The 26,067-nt window shown below is 39.7% G+C and overlaps 1 protein-coding gene across 2 annotated transcripts in view; it reads left to right on the top strand.

The window, feature by feature from the left end:
* MYZAP (myocardial zonula adherens protein) overlaps positions 1 to 26,067 on the top strand; it is an 86,184-nt gene that overhangs the window by 42,255 nt on the left and 17,862 nt on the right. Inside the window, exons 9-11 of one of the 2 annotated variants that reach the window (XM_063089707.1) lie at positions 812 to 891; positions 2,347 to 2,452; positions 21,533 to 21,616. In XM_063089707.1, coding sequence (XP_062945777.1) covers positions 812 to 891; positions 2,347 to 2,452; positions 21,533 to 21,616 — 270 coding nt within the window. Of the gene's footprint in view, positions 1 to 811; positions 892 to 2,346; positions 2,453 to 8,697; positions 10,306 to 21,532; positions 21,617 to 26,067 lie in introns of those variants that run through there. The other variant, XM_063089708.1, reaches the window with a different exon arrangement.

Raw genomic sequence — 26,067 nt, 5'->3', positions numbered from 1 at the left:
CTGTTGATACTGTCCTAAAATGAAGATGTTGGCAGGATTGGATTCCTTTTGGAAACTCTAGAAGAGAATCCGTTTCCTTGCCTTCTCTAACTTCTGGAGACCACCTGTATTCCTTGACTTATGGCCCCCGCCTCCAGCTTCAAGGATGGCCATGTAGCATCTTCAGTCTCTCTCTGTGATTCTAACCCGACTGCCTCCTCCTTGTAAGAGCCTAACTGGGCAATCTGGGATAATCTCCCCATTTTAAGATCCTTAGCTTAATCACACCTGCAAAGTTCCTTTTTCCATTTAAGATCACATACAAGTATTTACAGATTTCAGGGGTTAGGACGTGAATGAGTTTGGGGGACAATTATTTTGACTACCACAATATGTTTTTTACAAGTGAACACCCCTGTATAAACACCACCATGGTTAATATATAGAATGTTACCAGAATTCCAGAGGCTCTTTTCCTCATGATTTAGAAAATAATCAAGAATTTTACAATATCACCAGCCACTAATGTAGAGTATTGATTATTATCATTTAGAACTATAAATTTTCATAAGACATCTGAGCTTGGGCTGATGGAATACTTAAAAAAAATAAATCTTGAATGTGGTTTTATCCAGGATATTTGTCTCTAATTCATAAATACACACTAACAGATTTGGCACTTCAGAGCTTTGTTTGGACTCTGGGTGAGTTGGTGTGTAAAACCTAGGGATGCTGTATAGATTTGGACTTCCTAGTGTTAGAATTGCTTGATATACATTCTCTATACAACTTGGGATCCATTGATTAAAATATCAGTTTCTGTTTGTTTTAGGAACGCCATCAACTGCAACTCCAACTCCTAGAACATGAAACAGAAATGTCAGGGGAAATAGCTGATCCTGACAAGGAAAGGTGAGATGCAATGTCTTTTGCCTTGTAATGGATTGAGATGGTAGGCATGCTGTGCTTTTGTGGACTCATTTGACTCTGGCATTTTCATTCACAAGATCGTCACTTATTATAGACTTAAGTGTACACAACATTGGGCTGAGAGCTTCCAATGTGGGTGAGTTTCTTTAAGAGCTTATAGTCACATCTTACAGCCTGTGGCTGGTTGTTAGTGCCCTGGAATACATCAAAGACTGTTGCAAGTGCAAGAGTTTAGTCTATAAATGTTCATGATAACATTGAATTCCACAGAATGCACCTTGTTGATGAATAAACTCATCAACCAAGAATAATACCATTTCTCCTGGAAGTTGATTTTAGAATGTTTTTCTTAGTTTCCAAATCTTGCTTAGTAAAACCTTGCATTGCTCTCTGGCTAGGAGCATATGAAATCCAGGATAGAAAATATGGGAGCAGTACACTGTCTCTTCTAGAAATCAAAAGGCAGAGAGGCCACAGTGGCTCTCTAGTGAAAGAAAACGAGATTGGAATGATCTGAGCATTTGGAGAATGCTGAGAATCTTTGCTTATCTGTAAAATGGGAATTCTTTTTTAAAAGGGGAGAGGGTTAAAATGATGATAACAAGACCCATCTCACTGGGTTATTACTGTGAGGGAACTTTTGGGTATATTGGCCTGTCACACAGTATGTGCTGAAAAAATACCTGTTTTCCTTCGTCTTTTGAAACTTCAGAGTTTTCAAGGTTATGGGAATCTTTACCATAGTGCTGAGGAAGGACCTGGTGGGGATGGGGAGTGGGAGGCAGGCCATCAGAGCCCCTCTCCAGTGCTCTGCACCCACAGCCCCTCAGAACTGGAGTCCATCTGCTAGTTGCTGTGGTTTCTTTGAACCAAGCAAAATTGGAGAATAATTAGTGCTGTTTTAAAACAAAAGTATGAAATATTTTGTGATATGGCCCACTCTGTTTTGATGTGGAGACAGTCTTTCAGCATGTTCCCCGTTTACCTAGAATAAGTGATGTGTAGAGAAACTCTAATTCCAGACCCCACAAGTCTGCCACTTGATTTCAGATATTTTGTTGTGTTGCTAGACTCCTCCTTATCTGATCTCGTAATCAAGGTCGTTTATGGAATGTGCCAATATTGTATTAACCCCAAAAGAGATGGCTTCTCATACCTGTAAGTGGTGCAGAAAAAATTCTCTTAGTCTCTGGAAAATATAGTAACTGACCTTATACAGGATAAAACTTGCACGTGGGAACTTGAAAGAGTCCTATAATTCTTCTGTGGTGTGGTTGTTGATCAGTAGTCAGTCACTTAGGACATTCAAAGTAGGAGGAGTGCATCTCAGAGTTTCATTTTGAGTTCTTGGCAATATTTCTTTAACGCTGTAACTGTCTGTACTGGTGTGGCTGCTATGGTTTGGGACTCAGTTGCCTTTTCTTCCATTTGTGCTAGGTATCAGCAGCTGGAGGAGGCCTCGGCCAGCCTCCGGGAACGGATCAGGCACCTGGATGACATGGTGCACTGCCAGCAGAAGAAAGTCAAACAGATGGTTGAGGAGGTAAGCGCTGGTGAAAGGCCCAGGCTGGGGTTGTTCCAGCGGTGGGGAAGCTCAGCTTGCTTTCCTGTGGCTCACAAGTGACCTTGCTCAGGCCACTGCTGTCTTGGCCCACAGGGCCTTTTCCTCATATGTCCCCCGTGGGCTGGTGATGATCCCTCTAAAAGTGGGTTTTCTCCAGATCTAAAGGTTGCAGTTAAGAAAGCTATGAAGAGCGGTTCATATGCTCACCCGCTTTCACAGGACAGTGACAACCCGTGTGGAAGCCACGGCTCGGGGGCAGAGGGTGTGATGAGAGATGACTTGAGCTCAGGTCTTGGCACTCGCCCACCCCTGCCCGCCTCCCTCTCCCGGCTGCTGCTCTTGCCCTCCGTTTCTGTTTCCGGGTGTGTCTTTCCGTTCTGTCTCTTTAATTCCCTTGCCAGGCCTGTTCCTCTCTCTTTTTTCTCCCTCCTCCTCCTTTCTCTCTTCTCTCTCCTGATTCTTCTTCATTCTTCCTCTTTTCCACCATCTTTTCTCTTCTAACTGTCTATGTAACATGAAACCAAGTTAATATATTTACTATACTAGGCATAGTTTACTATTCTTTTTCTAAATGAAAAAAACAGGTAAGTTGAGCATTTATATTTCTCTAAGAGGAAAAAAAATTTTTTTTAACTTGTGTCAGTGTAATCTGTCTCTCTTGTCAGTAGAGGAAAAGTCCGTTCTTGGTAAAGCTAATCACCTATTATTATAGTTTTTTCTTGCTTAATTAGAAAATCTGATGGAAAAATCTGATAGAAAAGGAAAGATTAGGACTAATGAGGTTATAAGAATTCCCTTGGGTCTGATTCCCTGACTTGCAAAGAAAAAGGTTTCAATTTAATTAAACGTTTGGTTGGCAGTGGAAAACAAAAAAACTTTTCCTTACATTAAACACTACTCTAAAAAGTTATGTGTTTTATTAGTGAATTATTAAAATTAAAAGTATATCTACTTCTAATAAAGAATTCATACACGTGACAGACAATAGAAGATGGAAAATATATCTATTTTATTAATCCATGAAATGTTGGGGATATCAGTGTGGTGGGGTTAAGGTCAGGGAATTGTGAGGATGGGGGGACACCTCTTTTGATTGGGTATAGTGTAAACATGTACATTAGATAAAATCTTGTCCCCAGCAGAGAAGTCCAGTCATGCTGTGTTGAATCATATATGTCTTATATGAGCTCACACACAAGTTCCTGGGGAGCAGTGGAATAGCAGAGGCTCAGAAGAGGAAACCAGGCAGGGACACCGCCAGCAAGGGTGATAGGCAGGGGTCTCTCCCTTAGGAGCTCCTGCCCATCAACACTAGGGAGATGTCAGGAGTGTTTCCCAAGGGAGAGCATTGCTTTGTTATAATTAGCATCTTGGTGAACCTTGGCTGTCAGAGCACAGTTTTTCTGCTTCTGAATTCCAAACACATGAAGTCTGGGGTGAGTGCGATCCCTTATTTTTCCCCATGTGACTCCTTAACCGTGGGGCACTACATTTCTCCCACCTCACCACAGGGGGGTGTCTGTGTTTTTCTCATACCTAATATTAGAGAACCGTTGAACAAAACCTCCTGTCTGGCTTCTGATTTAGTTAAACCCTTATCTGTGAGGGTTTAAGACTAGTACCAACATCAGAGATACTTTTTTAAAGGCATTTTCAAAGTAGTTTAGAATTCTCTGTTTTCTGACTTACTTCTGGAATATAACAAATGTACCAATTTGAAGGGAGTGGGGGAATATACATACACAGTAAATATAAATTTAATATGTATTAAATATATGTAAATGTATACATACTCTGTATATAAATAGTGAAGCATGTAAGGTCACTGTCCATGCCTTGCTTTTCGGCCTGTAATTTCACATCTTCCAAATAAGCCTGAGTTCTGATGATGTGGTCTGGAAGGCCCAGTCATTGGTATGAAATCACAGGCTAAATCTTAGGAGGGCCCCATCACAGTTAGCACCACCTAGGGGCCAGCTGTGTTTCAACAGAGAAAGGAGGCAAAAAAAAAAAGACTTTTTATTCTGCATTTAAACTATCTAAATCAGATAGTAAAAATTATTACCAGTTACCATATGAAATTATACAACAACAGGATGGTTTAAAATCTCAATTACTGTAGCCATTTATGTGAATATATATATGTATATATATACACATTTTACAGTTAGAAACATGGAAAAGGGACAGTGACAAGTGAGCACATTCAGAAGGACAGGGCCAGATTGGAAAGGAGTTGAAAACGCAAGTAATTCAGGGAAAGGTTGAAGGAATTGGGGAAGACATGGCCAGGGAGAAACGTGAGAGCTGGATTTACATCTCGGAAAGTGATCCTGTAGAAAAGGGAGTGTATTTTGGTCTTGTATCACGATGCAGGGCCAGGCTAGAACCACTGGGTGGCACTTTCAAAGAGGCACATTTCAGCCCTCCATTCAAAGTTGAGAAAACTTTTCTAATACTAGCTGTCCTGAGAAGGTATTTAGCCCTTCATCACGGACACATTCCTTATGAAGTAAGAAATTGAGATAGAAACTCTAGGGTTCCTCCAAAAGCCTATGTTCTGTGATCTGAAAGACTATGTGGAGGAAATCTGGTCACCTTGGTAAATGTCCCTTGTATAAAGAATTCTGTATTGTTTACTATGCTGTGCCTATTATTATGATCCCAGCATTATCATTACTTTGCACTATCATTATTCTGAGCAAAATCAGCAAAGTCATAACTAAATCACCTCAGATCTCTTGGGCCATATTTTGAAAAATCCAGTCTACAGATTTGGTCACTTGCAGAATCTTAACTCTAACTTTAGAAAAAAAGTGTATTTTTATCTGTGGACTCAGGCTACCCAGATATGGAAGCAAATTTGACCTAGAAAAGAGTCAACCTTTAGGTGTAGCAGATGTTAGGGGCGGTTTTCCTTCCTGCACAGGAAGTTAGAAAGCGCGTCTGCATCATAACCTCACCTTCACCAGGGATGGGAATTTAGGATCCACCCCGTTGCTGGTGTCATTTTGGTCATAATGTCTGTGAAGAAACCTGATTTATTAAAATGATGGGCTTCTTTTCTCAGCTCAAAATGTCCTACTATTACTACTGAGGCTTTCAGAATCCTTAAATGTTAAGCAATGTATTTCTTACCACCTCAGTAGAATAGTGTTTCATCATCATCATCATCATAATGAACTGAACAAAAAGGAACTGGTCCAGGTTTTGCAGTCCTTAACTCAAGACTGACTTGATTTCTCTAGTGTGAGAGAGTAAGGACTAGCGCTATGTGAGAAGGGCTCATGGGAGCAGGGAGCATGGGCCCTTTTGAAGTGAGGGATTATTGTGTACTTTACGGGGTCAAGTTCATTGAAAAAAGACAACACAGAGTGTCTTCTGTGAAGTGTGGGACCAAATACCTCCACTAAACTAGGTCTTTCTACTAAATAAAATCTCCCTTTGTCATGGACGCCAGGGATTGGGTATTTTCCTCCCATGACTAGTTCTTGCAGCTAGTTCTGGCTCTGACAAAAATAACTAACAAAGCAAAAAATGCCCTACATGTACCACTTTTAGATTTTTAAGGTTTTGTCAGAAAATGTAGAGAAATGCCAAGAATCTGAAAAAAATAGCACTCGAGAGGAAATTCATTTATTCATCCATTCACCAGATGTCCACCAGCACCTGCTCTGCGAGGAGCCACGCAAATGTGGGCCCTGCCCTCATGCATCTTACCCTCTGGTGTTACCAGAGTTTCAGGGTGATCCTTGCCCTTGGGCTTCATTCCTCTGTTGAAGAGCCTTGCTGGGATTTGGTTCTTGGTGTCCAGTCAGGATGTGTTTTTTAGATTGCCGGGAAAAGCACTAGGAGAGTGGGGAGGAGTCAAAGGCTAGGGAGGATCCTGAGACCACAGCAGCGAGCCTCTGCTCACACACTAATGTGATTCCTTCGGTGAACAGGGCTATATACGCCTCTTTACCTGCTCCCACCAAGGCCCAGTCTGCTGCCAACCTAAGCAGCTTTCCTGCCAAGGGGAAAAGGATCTGGAGGAAAAAACAAATTTTTATTTGCCCTCCAAAAGGGTAGGTTCATATTTTTGCCAATGGGTAATGATTATTCAATTGGACAAACAGTAATAAGCGTTCCTTTACTGTTTTCTGTTTCAACCATTAGGCATCCTTTCATTTTATCATGCCTTTCTTCTGATTTCCCATTGCTGTTTGTGATATGGGAAATGTTCCTTCCAACAAAAGTGTCTGAAGGGAGTTTCTTTTCAGTTGCAGAGGAGGCATTATTTCTTTAGATTTTTTTTGCAGAAAGCAACTGTACCCCCCCCCTTGATATAATTTAGGTGTTTAATAAGTGCAAAGGTGCAAGGAATTGATTTTCTCATTAGTGCTTCTCCACCCAGACTGCGCATTAGAATCACCTGGGGAGCTTTAAAAACATGCTTGGACCTGGCAGATGGGGGGTGGGAGACAGACAGGTTCCTGGGTTGGTTGGTTTGTTTTTTAACTTTACAAATGATTCCAGTGTGAGCCAGGATTGAGAACTGATGCCCTGTATTCTCAGTCAGAGCAGTGGCCTGACTCTTCTACCTGGGTTTTGTGTTGTATTCAGCCAGCTTCCTTCAAAAGCTCCTATACCTGAGGTGGAAGACGGGGAGTGAACTCAGAGTAGGAAGGGCTCAGCAGAAGAAAGCCAGGGAGACCAGTCTCTAGAGATTAGGAGCACTGAAATGAGAAAGATGGTCCAAATCTGTGACTGTCTGGCTCCTATCAAGGGGCATTGACTTCTTGCCAACCCCTGGTTCTGAGAGGATTCTGTGACAGCTCACTCTTAATAGGTGTACTGGCCTGGTGGTATCCAGATAATAAAAACTTCCCAGAGGCTATCCAGATCCATCTAGAGGGAAGGTGTTACTGAGGCAGAATGAGGTCCACTTATTTAACAGATAATAGAGACAGAATCCACTCCACCTAATGTCTTTAGAAGCTGGGAACCTACCACCAAAAAAGTGACTAAAAGTGGTTCTCATGGTTCCTCTTCCCACTGTGCATGTCTGCCTTTACCCTGGTTTAAATTTTCCACTTCTGTCTATACAGAAGACCTTGCACTTGTCCGCACTGTACTCTTTAGAAAGAGAACAAAGTACCTTGGTGAAATAATAGTACAGTATTAAACAACGACCACTTCTCAAGTGAAAGACAAAGCAGAACATTTCTGCAATTCTGAAGAAATGGTTTTGGGAATATTTAATCATTATCTCTTAGATTTTTAAAGAGTATGCCACCATCATAATGCAACAGTTCTTTGGAGAAACAAACTGGTTCGGAAAGAGTAGGTAACTCTTCAGAGAGTTGAGGCTTTGAGTTTCTGGCTCTTTAGCCAGTGGGCAAAATAGGGCTTCCCTGCTCTTCTTTCAAGGCCCAATTAACTTACCTTTTCAGGCCCTGAATCTGCATGCACCCCCTGCAGTTAGAGACCTTTATGGGCATACAATGAAAGGCAGCCTTGAAAATAACAGTGAGCATGGACTTGAGAACAGACAGACCTGCATTTACTAGTTGTGAGAGCTTTGAAAAGTTATTAGTTTCCTTGTCTATAAAATGGGATTAATAACAGTATCTACCTGGGAGGGTTTTTTGTAAGAGTGAAATGAGATGATGTACGTAAAACACTTAGCATGTTAATTGGAACATAGGAGATACCCAATAAATACTAACTGCTATTATTCTTGCTACTACTGATGAATGGGTTCCTGCTGTGCTTACATAAAGTAAAGTGAATTAAAAGCAAAAGTAGCTGGATTGTTTTTTTTTGACCAATACACAGTGCTTGCTACCTTTCTTTCTTCTCTTTGGGAGTCTTGTGAGCCACATTGGATCTTTGGATACACTTCTCTCTTTTGTGCTCTGTCCTGCTTTCTAGCTTAGCTATCAGTCTCTTTAATAGAATATTTATACACAAAGCAATTTAAAAAATTTAACTTCTCTTCATCCCAAGAATCTTTCATTTTAAATGGTTTAGCCACTTGCTGGCACAGAATTTGTTTTAAAACTACTGTATGGTGTGCTGAAATGTGTGCAACACAAAAGTACACTTTTGCCAAATGCCCTGTGTTTAGGGGATTCCCACTACTTCCCCTTACTGATAATTAGCCAAATGGGGGTAGGGGAAAGGAGCCGTAGGTAGCACTGAGTCCACAACCCTAATCTGCTCCATTGAACTGTCTCCAGATCATGTCGCACGAGCTCTTCTCCAAATTTAGTCTCCGGCTCTTTGGAAGATGATAAAATGGTAGCCCGCTCTGGGTTGGAAGTGATTCCTTTTGTTGTTCGTGATTAGAAGAATACTTGTATGCTCTGCTGGGAAGAGGTGGTATTTAACTGTGATGAACCGATGAACAAAACAGGAAGGACATGCTATGGAAAGGAATATTTGACCTTTGAGGGCTCTCGTTTGCGAAAATGCCCACGTACTGTAACCTCGACTTGTACAGCCTCAGACTGCAGAATCAAGAGAACTCAACGATCCACAGAATATTTTTAGAAACTTGGGTTCCTAGACATCAAAGAAGGAACTGCAATGAAAGAGACTACTAGCTAATAATTCAGAAAGTGCCAGGTGGAGGCTGGCCTAAGATCTTGGAAAATAAATCTTTCTTTATGGAGAAGCTGCCAAGGACATCTGCTAAGGAGATGGGAAGAGAGCTTGTAGAACTTCGATGCTCTGGAAAGGAAGTACTCCCCAGCAGATAACACCCCCAAAAATACAGAAGCAGCAAGTGCCCATGTAATTAGATTATATTTGTACATGGGAGGTGGCCCTGAGGGTGTCCTTTCTGAGTGGAAATTGGCAACACTAATCACTTAGGACTCTTTTTGTTTGTTTAAGAAAAGTTTGGTTTTCTTCACGGGCATTTTGCTTGAATAGGCGGTTCAACCAACTTCATAAAAAAAAAGTATATCTGATGAAAAGAGAAATATGAGTATATTTGGCTGAAATATATTGAAATGAAGTATACTTTATGCATGCTTTGTTTTATAGAGGTCTTCCTTGAGATGGCCACAGGTGCTGGTATTTCATCAAAACTTAGTGATGCTGAGAACTAGCAGTGGTAGCAGCAGTAGCAGCTGGTGGGTGGTATTAGCCTACATAAGCTAGTAGACTGGGCTAGTGGAGTAAGTTCACTAAGAGGCTCATTGTCCCTTGCACGTGGCTAGTTCTCCACTCCTACCAATTCTCCATGGCAAAGCGGGTATGTAGATGCTTTCTTGTTGATATATGCCTTTGATCTTTCTTTAGATGCTTCTTTCCAGCTTAAGCAAGCAGAGAGGATGGGAAAGGAAGCAGATGAATAATTTTTCATATTAGTAATTAACAGCTCATGTATTAACATGTGCATGGTGCTCTGTTTAGATGCAGATCTCCAGATACTTTGCTGGGTATTCAGAGTTCAGCTAGGGAGGTGGAATCAAATTTGAGTATCGCTCATCTAGATGATACCATAGTAACATCTACCCTACTAGTGTAGTTTCCTACATTGTTTCTGGGGATACCTTTATCGCTCTGATATTTTTCTAAGTTCTAGTAGACATTTGTTCTAGTAGAATAGATTCATTCCCAGTTTCAGAAGATGAAATAATATGAATTGAGGAAATGCAGTGATCTTTAGAGAAAGTGGATCACCCAGGTGAATCTCCCTCCCACGCTGAGCTGTTCTCCTCTGCCCTTGGAGTGTCTTCTCTCTTTTGGGCTATGGACAGTACCTGGAGGCCTGGTAGGCCTTACAAGGGTACTTCAAAAAGTTTGTGGAAAAGTGGAATTAAAGGATATTAAACATATTTCTATGAAATGTAAATAAATTTTATTGTACATATTTTGCAACTTACGCCTCAGTTTTGTTTTTGATGTTATTACATATAGATCTAAATTATTCATTTCAATGGCTCATATACTTTTATATGAATGTATTTTAATTTATCCTATTGGTAGATATTTAGTTTGTTTTAAAATTTTTATTCTTTCTCAAAAAGTGCTAAACTTGTCTCCATGCTTCTCTAACTAGGAAATGCACTTAGAGGAGTTGATAGAACGTGGGGTTGACATAGTTTCTGCTTTACTAGCTGTTGCCCGATTGCTGACTGAAGTGTGCATCCACTTCCACCAGTCACGTAGGAGAGAGCAGAGTTTTTCCAAATGCTCACCACCACTTGGCACTGCGTGGACTATAATTTTGGCCAGATATGAAATAGCATCTCATTATTTTAATTTTAATTTGCATCAGCCTGTTTACTACTCACTACAAGTTGTGAGGTTGAGTAAGTTGTATAAGCTTATTGACTGTTCAGGCTTCCTTGTTTATAAATTGGTCGTTCATGTCTTTTGTTCATTTTCATATGAGGTTGTTTATCCTTTTCCCTGCTGATTTGTAGGAACTCTGCATATTATCAATATTAATCATTTATCAAAAAATATTTGGATGCCATTATCTTCTCCTAGTAAATGGTTTTCGTTTGTTTGCTTGTGTCTGTCTTTTATAATACACCAGTTTTTAATTTTGGTGGAGTTAAAGTTATCAGTCTTTTTGTGCTGGTGTTGTGTGTCTTGTTTGTCATAAAGATATCTTCTGTTATAGTTTTAAAGTTTTGTTTTTCATCTTTAAATACAACCTGAGCACACGAAGCTTCCACCCTTTCCTTCCTGTTTTTCTCCATATCACTTATCATTGTCTGTACACTTACTTATTTAGTTTGTTGTCTGTTTTCCTTCACTAGAATGTAAGCCCCATGAGGGCAGGGGCTTTTGTCTGTTTTGCTCATGGTTGTATCTCTAACACCTGGAACAGTCACTGACATATAGTAGGTGCTCAATAAATATTTGTTGGACAAATAAAGCATAAGCCATGTGGAATTTATTTTTCTTGTGTATGGTATGAATAGGGTTCCTTTTTTGTTTGTTTTGTTTTTTGTTTTTGGTCGTGAAAAAGCTTATTTTTCTGACAACATTGCCCTACTGATTTTCCTCATGTCACCTTTGTCAAGCTTGAGTTGTTTCCCCTGTGCCATTCTCTTTGAATTTTCCTCTTCTCCTATCTCTCTGCTGAAGTCTGCAGGAAACCCAGTCCTTGGACTTAGGAGTAGGAATGGGGACAGGGAGGAGCCGGCTACAACTTATGGGGAGCTTTTCTTTGATGGGAGAGTCAGTAAAGATTTAAGAAGTGCATTCTATGAACCGAGTGCAAAAGTAAACATGAGTTTCGCTCTCAAAGGACTTTCTGGCTGCCATTTAAACTTATGAGGACTGAGTCACAATGTGCCAAGTGATGAGCATAGTTATGAGCTCCGTGTGCTGGGAACATGGAATCTGGAGAACACAGTGGTGAAGTTAATAGGCTTTAAGTAAATGAAATCTGGCTTTGTATTTTGAGCAAATTACTTATCCTTTCCAAGACTGTTTCCTTATCAGTTACATGGGGATGTTTGTAATAGTACCTCCTCTGCAGGTGTTTGTAGGGATTAGCTGATGTAATGCATGCTAAGTGCTTAGCACAGTGCCTGTAAATAAGAACTAATTCTGGTGTGGGTGGAGAGTCTTTAAGGAGGAGGTCATGTTTGACTGGGTATTGCAGGATGGGTTGGATTTTTCTAGACAGGTATTGAATGGCTGGAAAAGGACATGCCAGACAAGGTATAGAATAAATAAAAACAAAAACATGGTGACCAGAAAGTATAGGGTGAGTTCAGGGAGTATTAATCTGGTTTGACTGGATCGTAGGCAGGAATGAGGAATAAAGAGGTTGGAAATATAGGTTGAGGCCAATAGTGGTGAGTTATTAATACTAAGCCAAGAAAAATGTCCTTTATTACCCTGCCCATAATTCCTCAGTGGCTCCCTATAGCCTGATCAGATCTGAGCCGCAGAGCAATGCCTCTGGCAGAGGGTGCAGGGAGGGGGCAGAAAGGCTCTGGCTCATTCTAGAGGGTGTTCATTTTCTGGGGCACTTGAACTTTAGGAACATTTTTTAAAAATACCATTTTTTAGCACCAACTTTGTGCCAGTATGGAGCTAGGTGCCTCCACATATGTTTATTACATTATTCTGAGGCACTTCTCTGCCTGGGTGTTTCTGCTCAGGATATGGTGTTTTGCTCAGAAACTGCATCCGTCAAAGAAAGCATGAGGATAAATAAGTATCCTCCCCACTTCTCCATTCCACCTGCCTCCTCTAAAATCACAGAGGAAAAATGAACAGCCTAAAGATTTAGGATCTTTAATCTTTTTCCAGAGGATCTGCTGGGGCTCTAGATCTTTAGGCCCCAGCAGATCTTTTGGAAAAGAAGATATCACATGTCAGCCTTCCTCCCAGCCTTGCCTAATTTCTGGGGCAGCATTGCAGCGATCGGTTGTTATCCAGGGAGGATGGAAGCAAGCAAACCTCTGAACAGCACTGTGGTGTAGATAAAGGAGCCTGGGCCTTGGCATCAGAGACTTACCTGGGTTTAGATCTCAGCCCTGCCAGCATCCAGGTGACAGTTGAGATGAAAGTCTTGGAACCTCCATCTTTCGTCAAGTGGGGATAGCCACTTAGGGTTGTTTCTGAGAATCACGAGCTGCCCCAGCATAGGCCGTGGTACCCAGAACACCCACTTTCTTCCTTCCCAGTGAATGCGCTCAGATTGGGAAGCCAGTATATTCATCCTTACCTGAGCTTTATGTAGCCAAGTCGTTTTTAGGCACCCAGGAGAATCAGAGTGCTCTAACTCTCCTTAAAGAGAAGTTGGGTTATTTAATATAGGAAGGACATTGGAACCAAATTAGATTATTTTACCTCAGAAGCCAGTTTCAACTGATCCTTTTGAATGGGATAGGTCTATTATTATATATTACTTCAAACTTAATAGAAAAAAATTGATTAAAATATGTGCCATGTTCATAGCCTGGCCAAATGCCACAGGACACATTAATTGAAAATGAATTTCCACAAACCCAGTCAAGCATCATGAAGATGAAAAATGTACCTTTTTCCCTCCGTTCCTTCATTGATTTTTCATTTTCCCCACTCAGAGCTTCATTTAGCAATTTTTCAGTTTCCTTTTGTTGTGGCCTTTAATTCATTCCCTTCACTCCCCTCCAAATGAGATAATGCACCATTTCCTTGTCCTTATTAAACTGTTCTTTCATGCTGCATTAGTGCAGGGCAGATTCTGATCTTGTCATATTTCTCTATGAATTATTCTTTTTTTAATAAAAAAAGAGGCTAAGCTTTATTCTTTTTATTCTTGCATTTTGTGGTGGCTTTTATCAAGGAGAATGCACTTAAAACATACAATAAGTATGAAATTAGTGTTACAAGACTTCCAAAATAGAATTAAGGGAAGCTGTAGCAAAAATGAAAAACCTCGTCGGAGGAAGTGTAAGATGTCAATTATTCTCACAGTGGGGCATGTGAGGATCAAACGTGATACCTATCTGGTTGAGGGATGTGGAGACAGCTATTTATCAGATCACAGAGGGCTCAAGAGGTTGGGTTGAAAATGGTCCTGTCATGACAAGAGACAGGAAGCGAAGGGAGAAGGTGGCTGAAGCCTGAGTAAGCTCTAGAAAGTTCCATCCCTGCCCCAGTCAGTTCACTGATTTACTGTCTCTCTAGGGGTTTTGAAAACGGTAATGGGGATCTTCCTTGTGAAATTTTCAAATTTTCAGATAATAGCATAAATTTCCCCCGAAAAGGGTATAAAAACTCACAATAAAGTATCATATTGCTTTATTTTGACCTAGAATTTATAACCCTGATAATCGCATTTTGATTAGCAGCATTGATTGGCAGTTATACATCTGATAATTTTTTCAATAGGAAAATGAATTTCTTCATAAATTCACTTTAAAATAAAAAGTCTTCTTAAATGAAGATCTGTGGGAAGGAGTAACAAAAGGGGGTATTGGTGACAGAGTTTGGGGAGCTTTAGTTTATTTATTAACATGTGGTTGAGTTTTGCAACACGTGCACACATATATATACACGGCCCCCTGCCCCACCCCCGATTCTGGATAAATGAGCCTGTGGGCCTTAACTCGTTATTCCTAAAATTCAGATGAAAACAAAATTAAACACATTCCAAAGAAAATAGACAATAATGTCATAAACTTAGTCTGGATTTAAAAAATCAAATTCCCTTTCCCTTACAGGATTTTAAACATTTTGACTAAATGTGACCATCAGTGTTTTTTTTTGTTGTTTGTTTTGTTTTCTGTTTCTGTTTTTGAAGTTTTAAAGTTTATTTGAGCAAGCAGGGATTCGTGAATCCAGCAGCACTGAACAGCGAGTGGTTCAGGGCTTCACCTAGGGAGCACGAGGGGAAAACTTTCATAAGGTGTTCTCAGAGGTAAGACAGAGAAAATGTTTGGTTAAAGTAGATAGTCCGTAGTTTGAGGTTAGTTGGCAGTGCTGATTGGTGAAGCTTCAGTGTCCTAGGCTATGACCATTCCCTCTCAGCTGGGTTTTCGTTTGCTTAGATAGTAACCCAAGGCCCTGGAGCCATCTCAGCCTAATGGCCTCCCAATTAACTATTTTAACAATTCCCCCCTTTCGATCAGCATCTCATTTGTGAGAGATTGACCACACTTGCGTGTGACACTCTCTGTCACTGTCATGGCTGGTTTGTCCTTTTCCTCAGCGTGAAACTCCTAAGTGCGGCCATCAGTTCGAATGTACCTTCTTGTGTCCATGAGGGGAGTACAGTTGCTTGTGTGCGTGACACTCCCACTGTAAAATAAAGCTGACGTGCCCCCTCACGTGCTCAGTTTTGGCAGGTTTCCTATTTTACGGTAGCATATTTCATGTATGCTATCATTTGCCAGCTGGTAAAAGAAAATACCTCAAAGCGTAATTTCTTAACAACTCATATCAAGTACTGTCTAATATTTAATACTTACTTGCTGCTGTATTTCTTCATCGATTTCTCTCACAGTCCCCGAGTTCAATACTGAGTTATGTTTTGTGAGTCCTGAACAGTTGGGTACTATTCACATAATTCTAACTCTAAGGCTGTATCATTTTCTGACATCTAACATGAAATGGCCTGTGTCCCACATGTTACTAATGGAAAAAAATTTCAGGAAGCTGAGAAGCCTCACCATTTCCAGGATTTCACTGAATCCATAACAGAACCTTGCTGAAGTTTTGTACAATTTCATTTTGGTCTGGTTGACATACAAGCTCTTTTTGAAACAAAGTGAGAGGAATTCTTTCACTGTAGCAGTCTGTTTCCAAAGTAGTTTATAAAAATGTGTGGATTGATAAGGGTGATTTCACCTCCTAAGAGAAGGGATCTTTTATCTAAGGAAATCGATACACTAAACATTTGTGCCCTGTGGATTTGGGGTCTAGTGCAAGGGAAAGATATAAACAAAGGATGGTAATAACAGTGATGTGTCCTAATGGGTTTGTTCAAAGCGCTGAGGTATCACAGAGGAGGGAGACACAAAACCAGATGACAGGACCTGGGGGGTTACTTCAAGTAGATCGTGACAGCAAGAATTTTCCTGATGGAAAAGGGGATGGAGGGTCTCAAGGCATTCCTAACAGAGGCACCAGCTTGTGCAAAGGCCTGCAGGCAGGACCGTAGTATGTTCACAGAGTTCCAAGGGGATGGAGTGGCTTAAACATAGGGCTTATTGTGGCTCTTGTGAAGAAAAGCTATTATCAGTTTTAAGAAGCTTAGAACTTTTATTCCCTCATCCCTCCTTAAATGTCAAACTGGCATACAGTTGTAGAGACCTAACATCCTGCATGATCAATTGGGCTGCAAGACATATATTCAGTTTGAGTTACATAGAAACAAACTAATCAAGACAAAAATTAGAAAAAAAAAATGTATTAACAACAGTTCAAAGGTTCCAGATTTTACCTAGATGTGTTTTTTCCCCTTGTTCTATAAAGGGGATCTACTGTTGGACTTCTATTTGATATTTAAATTTAACTGTTGCAACAAGATTATGTTTGTGTATAAATCATATAGGTGAGTCTGGAAATGAATTTCTTAGTTCTTAATGCCCTGATTTGAGCCTGGTAGCTTGGGTCATTTACCACCACCTGGTGACAGCTAAACCTAAATGCAGCTTCGTGAAGGGTAAATAAACCCGTTGAAGTCAAAGTTGCAAACTTTGGGGGATACTTTGGGGACATGTGTTTAGAAAGGCCATCTTGTATCACCTGGGCCTCCAAGAGTATGTTCAGACAATTTTGCCCCTGAAGCCTAAGGGATGGATTGTTTAGGGATGGACAGATGGATTCATTCATTCATTCATTTGTAATCTGGGAATATAAAGTTGACGGTCTTTACTCTAAGGAAGCTCAGAAAGGGAAGGAGAAATACCAGTAATGACATAATAGTAGCTAACTTTTAAGTGCTTATCATGTGGTAGGTGCTGCAAGGCTATTTGAAGTTGGTAGTCAGAGATAACACCATTTTGCATATGGATGCGTGATTTAGAGATCGTAGAAAAGAACCAAAGACTTGAGAGTTAAAAATTACTAGAATGCTGTCAAACTCAGAAGCATGTGAGTCTGCTCATTTTAGAAACTGGGTGCCTCACTTGGGAACAAGCATGGGATGTGCTCAGGACAGACCACAGGGGAGACTAAATTGGGATTCAAAGTTGGCACCCCTTGTAGGGTGCACAGGGCCAGCCATGTGCTGACGTTGCCAGCCTTATCCTTTTTTCTCTAATCTAAACAAGTCAACCTTGGTCACAGAATATACTGGGCAAGATGCTCCTGTAAGAAATGCTCAAGCATAACAGCAAACGTGCATGAACAGCATTCATTTAGCATAATGGCACAATTGCTTCATGAAGCATCATTTGCTGAAGACCACCAGCCTCATTGTCAGAAGCTTCAGCAGCCCCAAATCCTTCCCATGGCCCGTTTCTTCTCCCCAGAATGAGGCACCTCGTCAGTGTAGCATCAGCCGTCTGCTTTTTTAGAACTCCTGGAGATCTTCTCCCTACAACACTCTGCCCAGATGATGCCTTGTATTGATTTATTTTTTAAGCTAAAATCTAGGAGACAGCGATCAGCAGGATCCACTCGGACTCTTTCTATGAGCTGTTCACTAGGGTGTTCTTAAACCGCGTCTCTTGCTTTCCTTGACTTACAAAATGCTGATTTCTTCAGAGGTAATGAAACTAGTGTATTTGAAATCATATTTTATGTTATTTGATTAAATATTACCCCTGACCATGGAAGCTTCTAGTTAATTTATGTACCTATTTTGACTATCCTTGAAAGATTTTAAATGCCAGTTTAAAAAAATCTTAATCCTATAGAAAGGAATGAAAAAGGAACACTATGAAGATGATTTTTGAAAATGATTCCTACAAAAATGGGAAGAGATTTACACACACAAAAATTTTTTTTTTTGGCCTGTAATACTACTGCAACCCCAGAACTATTTCATTTATCTAACTTCTCTTCCAAATTTTACTTTCATTGTTACAAACTTTTGTTTTTCTATCCCTTGAGGTTTTTTATAAATACTTCCATTTTGCAATATATTTGTTTTTAGTGTTTGTGTAATATACTCCATCAAATTGATATTCTGTAATTTATTACCCTTTTCTTTAGTGCTAGACATTAAGGTTATTTCCATTTTCTCTCTATTATAAATAATGGGAGCAAGAACATCTTTATATATATAGCTTTTTTCCTATGTTTGAATTATATCCTTAGAATAAATTCCCAGGAGTAGGATTAGTGGGTCAAAGGGTATGAACAGCTTTATGGCTCTTAATATTTATTGCTAAATTGCCTAAAGGGTCATTCTAATTTATAGTGCCACCTGCAACACATGAGAGTAGCCGTCCCTCACAGCCCTACCAATACTGATTTCTTCAGCCAATAGTTTTGGGCAAATTTAATAGGTATTAAAGGATAACTCATTACTGTTTTTAATTAGTAATTTCTTTATTATCAACATTGGACATTTTTTCTTAAGTGTGTTTTTTATATTCTATTTTGTATGGTTTGCTTTATATGTCAGAGGATTGTATTTTTTTGACACCACACGAAATTTAAAATATTTTATAATAAAAATGCGAAGTGCACTCAGAACAGTGAGAATAATCTATGAAGCTCCCTAGACTCAATACCCAACAAATAGCAAGATTTTTCCTCTTTTTCCCCCTTTGTGCAGCATTTTAAGCCAAATCGCAGACATTCTGCATATATTTCCTATGTATTTCACTATGCACCTCTAAAACATATGGATTTTTCCTTACACGATCATAATGCCATCATCACACCTAACAAAATTGATGATAATTCCTTGGTATCATTAAATTGCGGCCTGTAGTAAAATTTTCTGGAGTGTTTTTACTGATGCTTTGCTCCAGTCAGCATGCATTATGTTTACATTTGGTTGTGTTTCTAAAGTCTCATAATCTAGAGCGTGCTGCCCCTGCTTGCCCCCCACCCCCTTCACCCTTACCTGCTGACTTATTGTGGGAACTGAGTCAGCTGTCCTGTAAAAATTCCCACATTCTGGATTTCACATTTTGTTTCCTTATCAGCTCTAGAAGCTTGATTAGAGTAAATTTCAACCTTCCTTTCTTTTTATGGGGGCCGGGGGAGGCGAGAATACTTCACTGGTGGTGCTTTGTGCTTTATTTTGTGTCATTTCTGGGGTTTATACTGTCTGGGTTCTCCCACTCGGGGTGATACTAAGGCTGATAATGGGTTCGGGTGCTGATAGCTCAGAACACAATCGTAAAGTTTCTCATCAGCTTTTCCCCTCATCATTTCATCTATTGCTGATGGTTGAGGTAGTTATTTCATAGAGATTGCAAAATTTTGGTTTTTCTTTTTTTTTTTTTTTTTTTTCGTTTTTTCGTGACCGGCACTCAGCCAGTGAGTGCACTGGTCATCCTTATATAGGATCCGAACCCGCAGCGGGAGCGTCGCCGCGCTCCCAGCGCAGCACTCTACCGAGTGCGCCACGGGCTCGGCCCCAAAATTTTGGTTTTTCTAATTCCATCATTTCTTCCCTATTAACTGGAATTCTTCTATAAAGTAAAACTTTTTCTTCATAAACTAGGGCTTTTTAGAATCTTAAAATGCAGTTTGTACAAGTAAGGCGAGATAAATGCGTATTTTTTCCCTTCAAATTGCTGAGTTTCCAAGTAAAGAGTTGGTGCCTTTGTTGTTTCCAATGGTGTCCAATGAGGAGTTGTTACTGATTTTTTTTTTTTTTAAGAATGGTAAAATATCATGTTCTTTAATATTTATATATTCCATCTGTTTTACTCAGTTATATTCATTGTTATTTTTGGTGATCAAATTGTCCTATCCCTGGCCCAAGAGGGGACCCCTCATGTCCTTGTTTACAGGCATAACAAAGTATCTCAGATTCATCTAGTTTTTTGCTCCCTGAAATGGGCCGTTCTTCCAAGAAGTCCTGTGATTTTTTAGTGCGGAATGGTATTTGGAGACCGCAACTGGGTAGGTATATTACACTCTTATCATTGCTAAGTTTTCCCAGTAGACAGAGTAGGAATGCATATTTTACAAAAGAAAATGAAAGATTAAAGTTCATACTGATAATTGTCATTTCAAATTTAACAAAACTTTTTTTTTACTTCTTTGATTTCATACTCATATTTCTCTCTCTTACCCTAAAAATTTTGCTCCCAGACATGATTATACTACAATATATATCAAATAGTTTTAAAGTGACAATATTGATGTTACTACTAACAGTTTTCCTAGTGAATGAGAGATTTCTTTGCAGCTGTCTTTATCCTTAGGATATATCCCACTAAAAATATACAGTTAAACCACCTTGTTCTAACAACACTTGAGTTAATACTTTTCACCAATTTGATACACAGTTAAATTCCTTCATTTCAATTTGTTTTGAAGATTTAGGGTTCCCTTTTTCTGGTTTAATTTTATTTTTTGAACCTGTAAAATGTGCTTTTGAAGTTAAACCGATGTAACAAGTTATTATCAGAAAAGTCTGGTCTTTTTGAAGGTTATATAGACCTTTGTTGTTAGGATGTACCATGCTTTATTTAACCAGCTACTTACTGGTGGAGTTTTGTTTTGTTTTGTGTTTTTTAAAAAACAAAATCCTGTGTCCAAGTCATTTCATATTTTGGCCAATGTATCTTGGGATCTGTTCCTAGAAACGAGATTACTGTGTCTAAATGGTAAATGCATATATACTTTTTCTAGATATTGCCAGGATCCCTTCCATAGGAATTGTACACTGAGAGATTTATTAAAATGATTTTGTTAATGCTCAAATTTAATATAGGAGATGGTTGGAAAGTTAGTGCATTTTTTATTGAACCTATATACTGTTCCCACTACTGTCCAAGACATGGCCTGGTACAGAGTACCCTGGGTCCTGCTTTTAGGGAACCTCTGTTTTGTCTAGGGAGACACGATATATGAATGAAAAAAAAAAAGAGTAGTCCAAGATAAAATATATTATAAAAACAAAGGTGAAAGTCCAGCTCAAGTATGTTTAGGGAGCCTTTCGTGCTTACTTCAGGCCACATGAGTCCTCAATCCTCTGAATTTCCTTAGCACTTTTAATCACAATTTTAGTGATCTTTTTCCCAAACCCAAACTTTTGACACTTGGTTGAACAAATATGAATGTATTAACAGGAATAACAGAGCTGAATGTTTGAAATGTGGGCTGCCTCATAAATTCAAGCTGAACAATTATTTTTGTAAAGTCTTATCTGCTATTCCCCAAAGCATGTTCCCTAGAATGTCTGTGGGATGTTATTAAGGGTTGCACAGCAAAATCAGTGTGGAAATGTTGAGTTAAACAAACCTAATGAGCTGTGACTCCAAAATCATGTCTGATATCCCAGGCTTACCTGGTCACGGAATCATCCTTTCATGGAGCATCTCGTGTTAATGCTGTTCTGTGAAATACAAAGAATCAGTGTACAGGTTCTGTTTAAATGAAAACCGAAAACATCTCTTCCAGTTGATTAATTCCTGCTTATACTGTTCTACATTTTTGATTAACGATTTTCAATTTGTTTTTTCCTAGATTGAATCATTAAAGAAAAAGTTGCAACAGAAACAGCTCCTAATATTGCAGCTTTTAGAAAAGATATCTTTCTTAGAAGGAGAGGTAAGAAGCTGTGTTTCTTTAAGTTGGTGTCTTCCCTACCATTAAATTTTATGTTGCTGAGCCTACCACTGACACTTAATTAAAAATATAGCCATTTCCTGGCCTTATAAAATTGATTGAAGGTTAACTGCTAGCACTGAAAATGAGGCTCTGACAGCTAGTTTTTCTTCACCATCTGACTCTCCTCGTTCCAGCTTGCTGCTCACCTCTGCTTTTTGGCTCTAGTTTTTCTCGTTCAAGAATTTTCTTAGCAATTCTGCTAAGCTGTTGATTAATACTGATAGTTTCCCACATTTGTGTAGTACTTTATAATTTGTGAAGTGTTTTCATGTACATTCCTGACATGATTCTCTCAGCAACTTTGAGAAAGGCAAGACAAGGAATATTACCACTGTATTAACAAATGAAAAAGCAGAGGCACAGAGAAGGCAGGTGGTTTTGCTCAGGGTCACCTAGCTTGATATATGCCAGAGCTAGGCTAGAAGAATGGCTTCTAGTCTGGTGCTCTGCTAGTACACTGAGTGAACGTGTTTTAAAGGTTGACTTAATTTCACCCGAAATGTTAAGATGCTTAGCATTCTTGACTTTCTGGCTTTCTGAAAGTCATTTGACAATTTTGTGTAGGTTCCAGAGACAGAAATTATGGGATTGGAAGAACTGTAAGAGGCTAGTATTAATAGAAGGAGAAGCCAATGTCATTAGCTCTAAAGTCTTTTTATTAAGAGCTTGGCATTGAGCCTTTTCCTTTTAAGACTCCACGGAAAGCTGGTTTGCCAAGCACCTGCCCTTGTCTGGTTTTCCTCATTATAGTCCTTCCCCAGTGAGTTAGCCCAGGAGACAAGGACAAGGTAGGGAGAAAAGGAAGAAATGGCATTTACGAAGCACCTTGTGTGTGTTGGGCACTGTTAGATACTTTCCATGTTCTCCGTGTAGCATAGAAGTTAAGAGTAGAATCAGATGTACTCAAGTGTGGACTCTGGATCTGCTTTTTATTAGCTGGTGACTTGGGGTAAATTTCTTACAGTTATAAAATGGGGGTCATAAGTGCACCTGTGTGTGTGTGGCGATGGAATGAGAGTGCACAGAGGTGCCTGGCAGAGACTCAACACGCAGTCACTTTTACCTTAATATCATTGTTCTCTCATTCTTAAAGGGGCTGCCCTCTGAGTTAGATTGTATTTCCTCCACTTTATTGATGAAGAAACTGAATTTCAGGGACGTTAGGGAAACTGCCCAAGTGATAGTAGGGATGGGCAAGCCTGAATCCAGAGCCTGAGCTCTTAACCACCATGTTTGCAGGAGTGGGGAGCTGGGCTTCATGTTCTCTGTGTTTGGGGGGCTGCCTACAGCAATCATCACCAGAGGCCCTCATGGCCACAGGCACCACATTCAAGGCCTGAGAGCCGCAGTCTGCTGAAGCTGAATAGATGGGTATTTTCCCCATCTCCACTCCTCTCTTCCTCCCCACAGTCCCTGGGTCCAGTGCCAGCCCATGGATGACCATCTCTATTGCTAAGATTTCCTTCTGAAATGAAGGTCCCTGTGGGAGGAATCCCACCTTCCCCAGTGAGAGTCAGAGAGGGAGGGTCCTGGTGGAAGTCCGCGTGACAGAGGGCAGTTCAAGGAGAGAGGAAAAACATGCTGATCGGAGAGGCAGAAGGTCCCCCCCAACAGTGTCTGCCTCCCCCACCCCACTTTCCTCTGGCTGTGCTGCTCAAGCAAGCTCTCCTGCAGGGGACCTCTGGGAGATGGCGTGGAACTGGCCCAAGTTATCCTTATCAAAAGGTATCCACTAACTTCCATCAGTCATTGGCTGAGGCCTGCTCCTGGGGGTTGTGGCAATTCTGGCCTCCTCTGAACAGAGCCAGCTGGATGCTGGTGGTCAGAGGGAGCCCCAGGTAAAGAGTTGCAAGTGGCATGTCAGGAAACGGTGAGGCCTAGAGGATACGCATGGGACCAGCAGTGTTGGCCACAATACCTAATAAGCAAGACTCTGAAAACCAGCTTTCCTTGAGCATTTAAACGTGGATTATAAATTTGATTGATTAAATTCCCTAAAACTTCTTCCAATACAAATTTCATTTCATATGACTTATTGCTTTTGACCACATCAAACATCCACCTTACACAGATAAAACACATACAAAATAAGTTACATAATGACAAGATTTAATAACACATTTGGACTTAAACCTATTCTGAAAGTTTAAATATAATGGGTTTAATTCATTTCACTGTTTCTGTTTTTGTTTTTTAAAACCTTCCTGCAGCTATTATTTTACTTGTTTCAATATTTTATTAGGGTTAATATCATTTTGACACCTTCCAGACAGGTGCAGTAATTTCTCAGATCCAAAGGAGAAAAAATACCGTCTCTGTATTGCTAAGATTAGAGGATGTGGGTTACTGACCCACTGATTCTTGGCTGGGTCACAAGACTAGGTGACCCAAGGTGATTGGAACTCAGAACCCCTTATCCTTGTGATGCATTGACCTGATCTTTAGCATTATTAAAAACTTATGCATTCCTTATTAATATTTTTTCCATACTTAGTTGGGCCATGTAGAGATTTCATCTCCTAGGAGGTGAGAGGTTAGGTTGGAATACTTGGTTTCCTTCTTCGTCTGTTTGCCTAGTTTATTATTTTACACACACTCTGCTGACTGTCATTCCTTGCTAATTGTGCACGACCACTAATGCCAATGAATTGCTACCCGTCTTTCCACCTGATTGTTTTTTGACTACCAATGCCAAGCAGTCCTTCCATGGGCCCTGAAGTCCTGGGGTGATCTGACTTACATGTCCTTTTCTTATTCTTTCTAACTTAACACAGAAATATAGTAAACATATACACATACATTTATATAACAGATATACAAACATGTACATAAACTGACATATATAAAAAATACAGACATAAAATTAATACTCTATAAGAGAAACTACACAGCCTTATATATTAATGCTTTCTAGTTCTAAAAATCAATAAAAATGTTAGCATGTCTTATTATAGTCACCCTTCTTTTCTATTAAAACAATCTTTTTGTACATTTTATATTGACTATCCCTTTGAGTGACTTTAGGATCACAAAGCATTTCTCAGACTCAATTTGTTTCCATAATCATAATAATTATTTCCTTCTGCACCTCCTTTTTTTGGTTCTCAAATTGTCACAACTTAGCGAGGGAGAGTTCTCATGTGTTAACTTCTTTGCCCATGTAGCAGGGTTCCTGAGGCTCTTGGAGTCATTCTTGCTAAATGGCAATAACAAGGTGTTTCAGACCTAGCTTTGGTTTTTATCCTGTCCCAAGATATGGAATTGGCTTGTTTCCAAGAAGCCCTAGTCCATTTTAGGGGAGAACTATGCTGAAGACCCTATCTGAGCAGCAAATTGGTAGTGGACAAAAGTACCATTCCTACTGTTAGGCCAGCTTTTTTTTTTTTTGTAAAAATTATATATATTTATGTTGTATGACATGATGTTTTGATATATGTATACATTCTGGAATGGCTAAATCATGCTATTTAACATATTGGGCCAATTTTAATAGTGTCAGAATTGGGAAAAAATATGGTTTTTTTAGGATTATGATGTCACACTGACCTTTTCCAAATTTATCTGATTGTAAATTATAATTATTTTGCTTGGCCACTAAGAATATCTATTATGTTGACCTATTCTAACACCAGTAATTTTTATACCATGACTTTCCATCTCCTGTTTAAACCATTATGATGCCAATGATAGTGCTGCAGATATTTTTGAAAAGTTTTGGGGGATACATCTGGTAATCTCCCATATCCCATCTTATTAATAAAGTAGCTACCATTTACTAAGGGCCTAATTGCAGACTCTGGAGCCAGGCTGCCTGAGTTGAAATCTCAGCTCTGCCACTTGCTAGTTTTGTGATCTTGAGCAAGTTACTTACCTGTTCTGTGCCTTAGTTTGCTTGTTTGTAGATGGGAACCCTCTCTGTCAAGTGGCTTCCTCTCCATAGAGTTGTTATGAGGATTAAATTAGTTGATTCTTAAGTGATTAAAAAAGTACCCAGTGTTTCTTTAATTGCCTGAGTCCCAGGGATTCCTTTTATTGTCTTTGATATATATTTCAAATTTGCAACCATGTCCCAGAATGAATCATTCTTTCACATTTGCTCATTCTCAAGGTTTGATGAAGCTAAGTTCATCAAACTTAGCTGTGTGAGAATTTAATAAGCAGAATTTCACATTTAGGTGAACATGAGCAGGGCTTGGCCCTACAGCAGCCTGAGGGGTCCATCCCGGGATGTGAGACTGGATGTGAATCTTATATAGGCTGGTGACATCCTAGCTTCTGTTAGCAGTTGGTCCCAATATTTGTAAAATTCAAAGGTGTTTGGGATCCATATCAAGTCTTGGAGTTTTGAGTGTCATAAGCTGACTGTTTGAATGAGTCATCTCTCATACTAT

This window comes from Cynocephalus volans, chromosome 3 (genome assembly GCF_027409185.1).
Source record: "Cynocephalus volans isolate mCynVol1 chromosome 3, mCynVol1.pri, whole genome shotgun sequence".
In the NCBI taxonomy this organism is placed as follows: domain Eukaryota; kingdom Metazoa; phylum Chordata; class Mammalia; order Dermoptera; family Cynocephalidae; genus Cynocephalus; species Cynocephalus volans.
The sequence above is the reverse complement of the archived record's forward strand: the minus strand, read 5'-3'. Positions and strand labels throughout refer to the sequence as shown.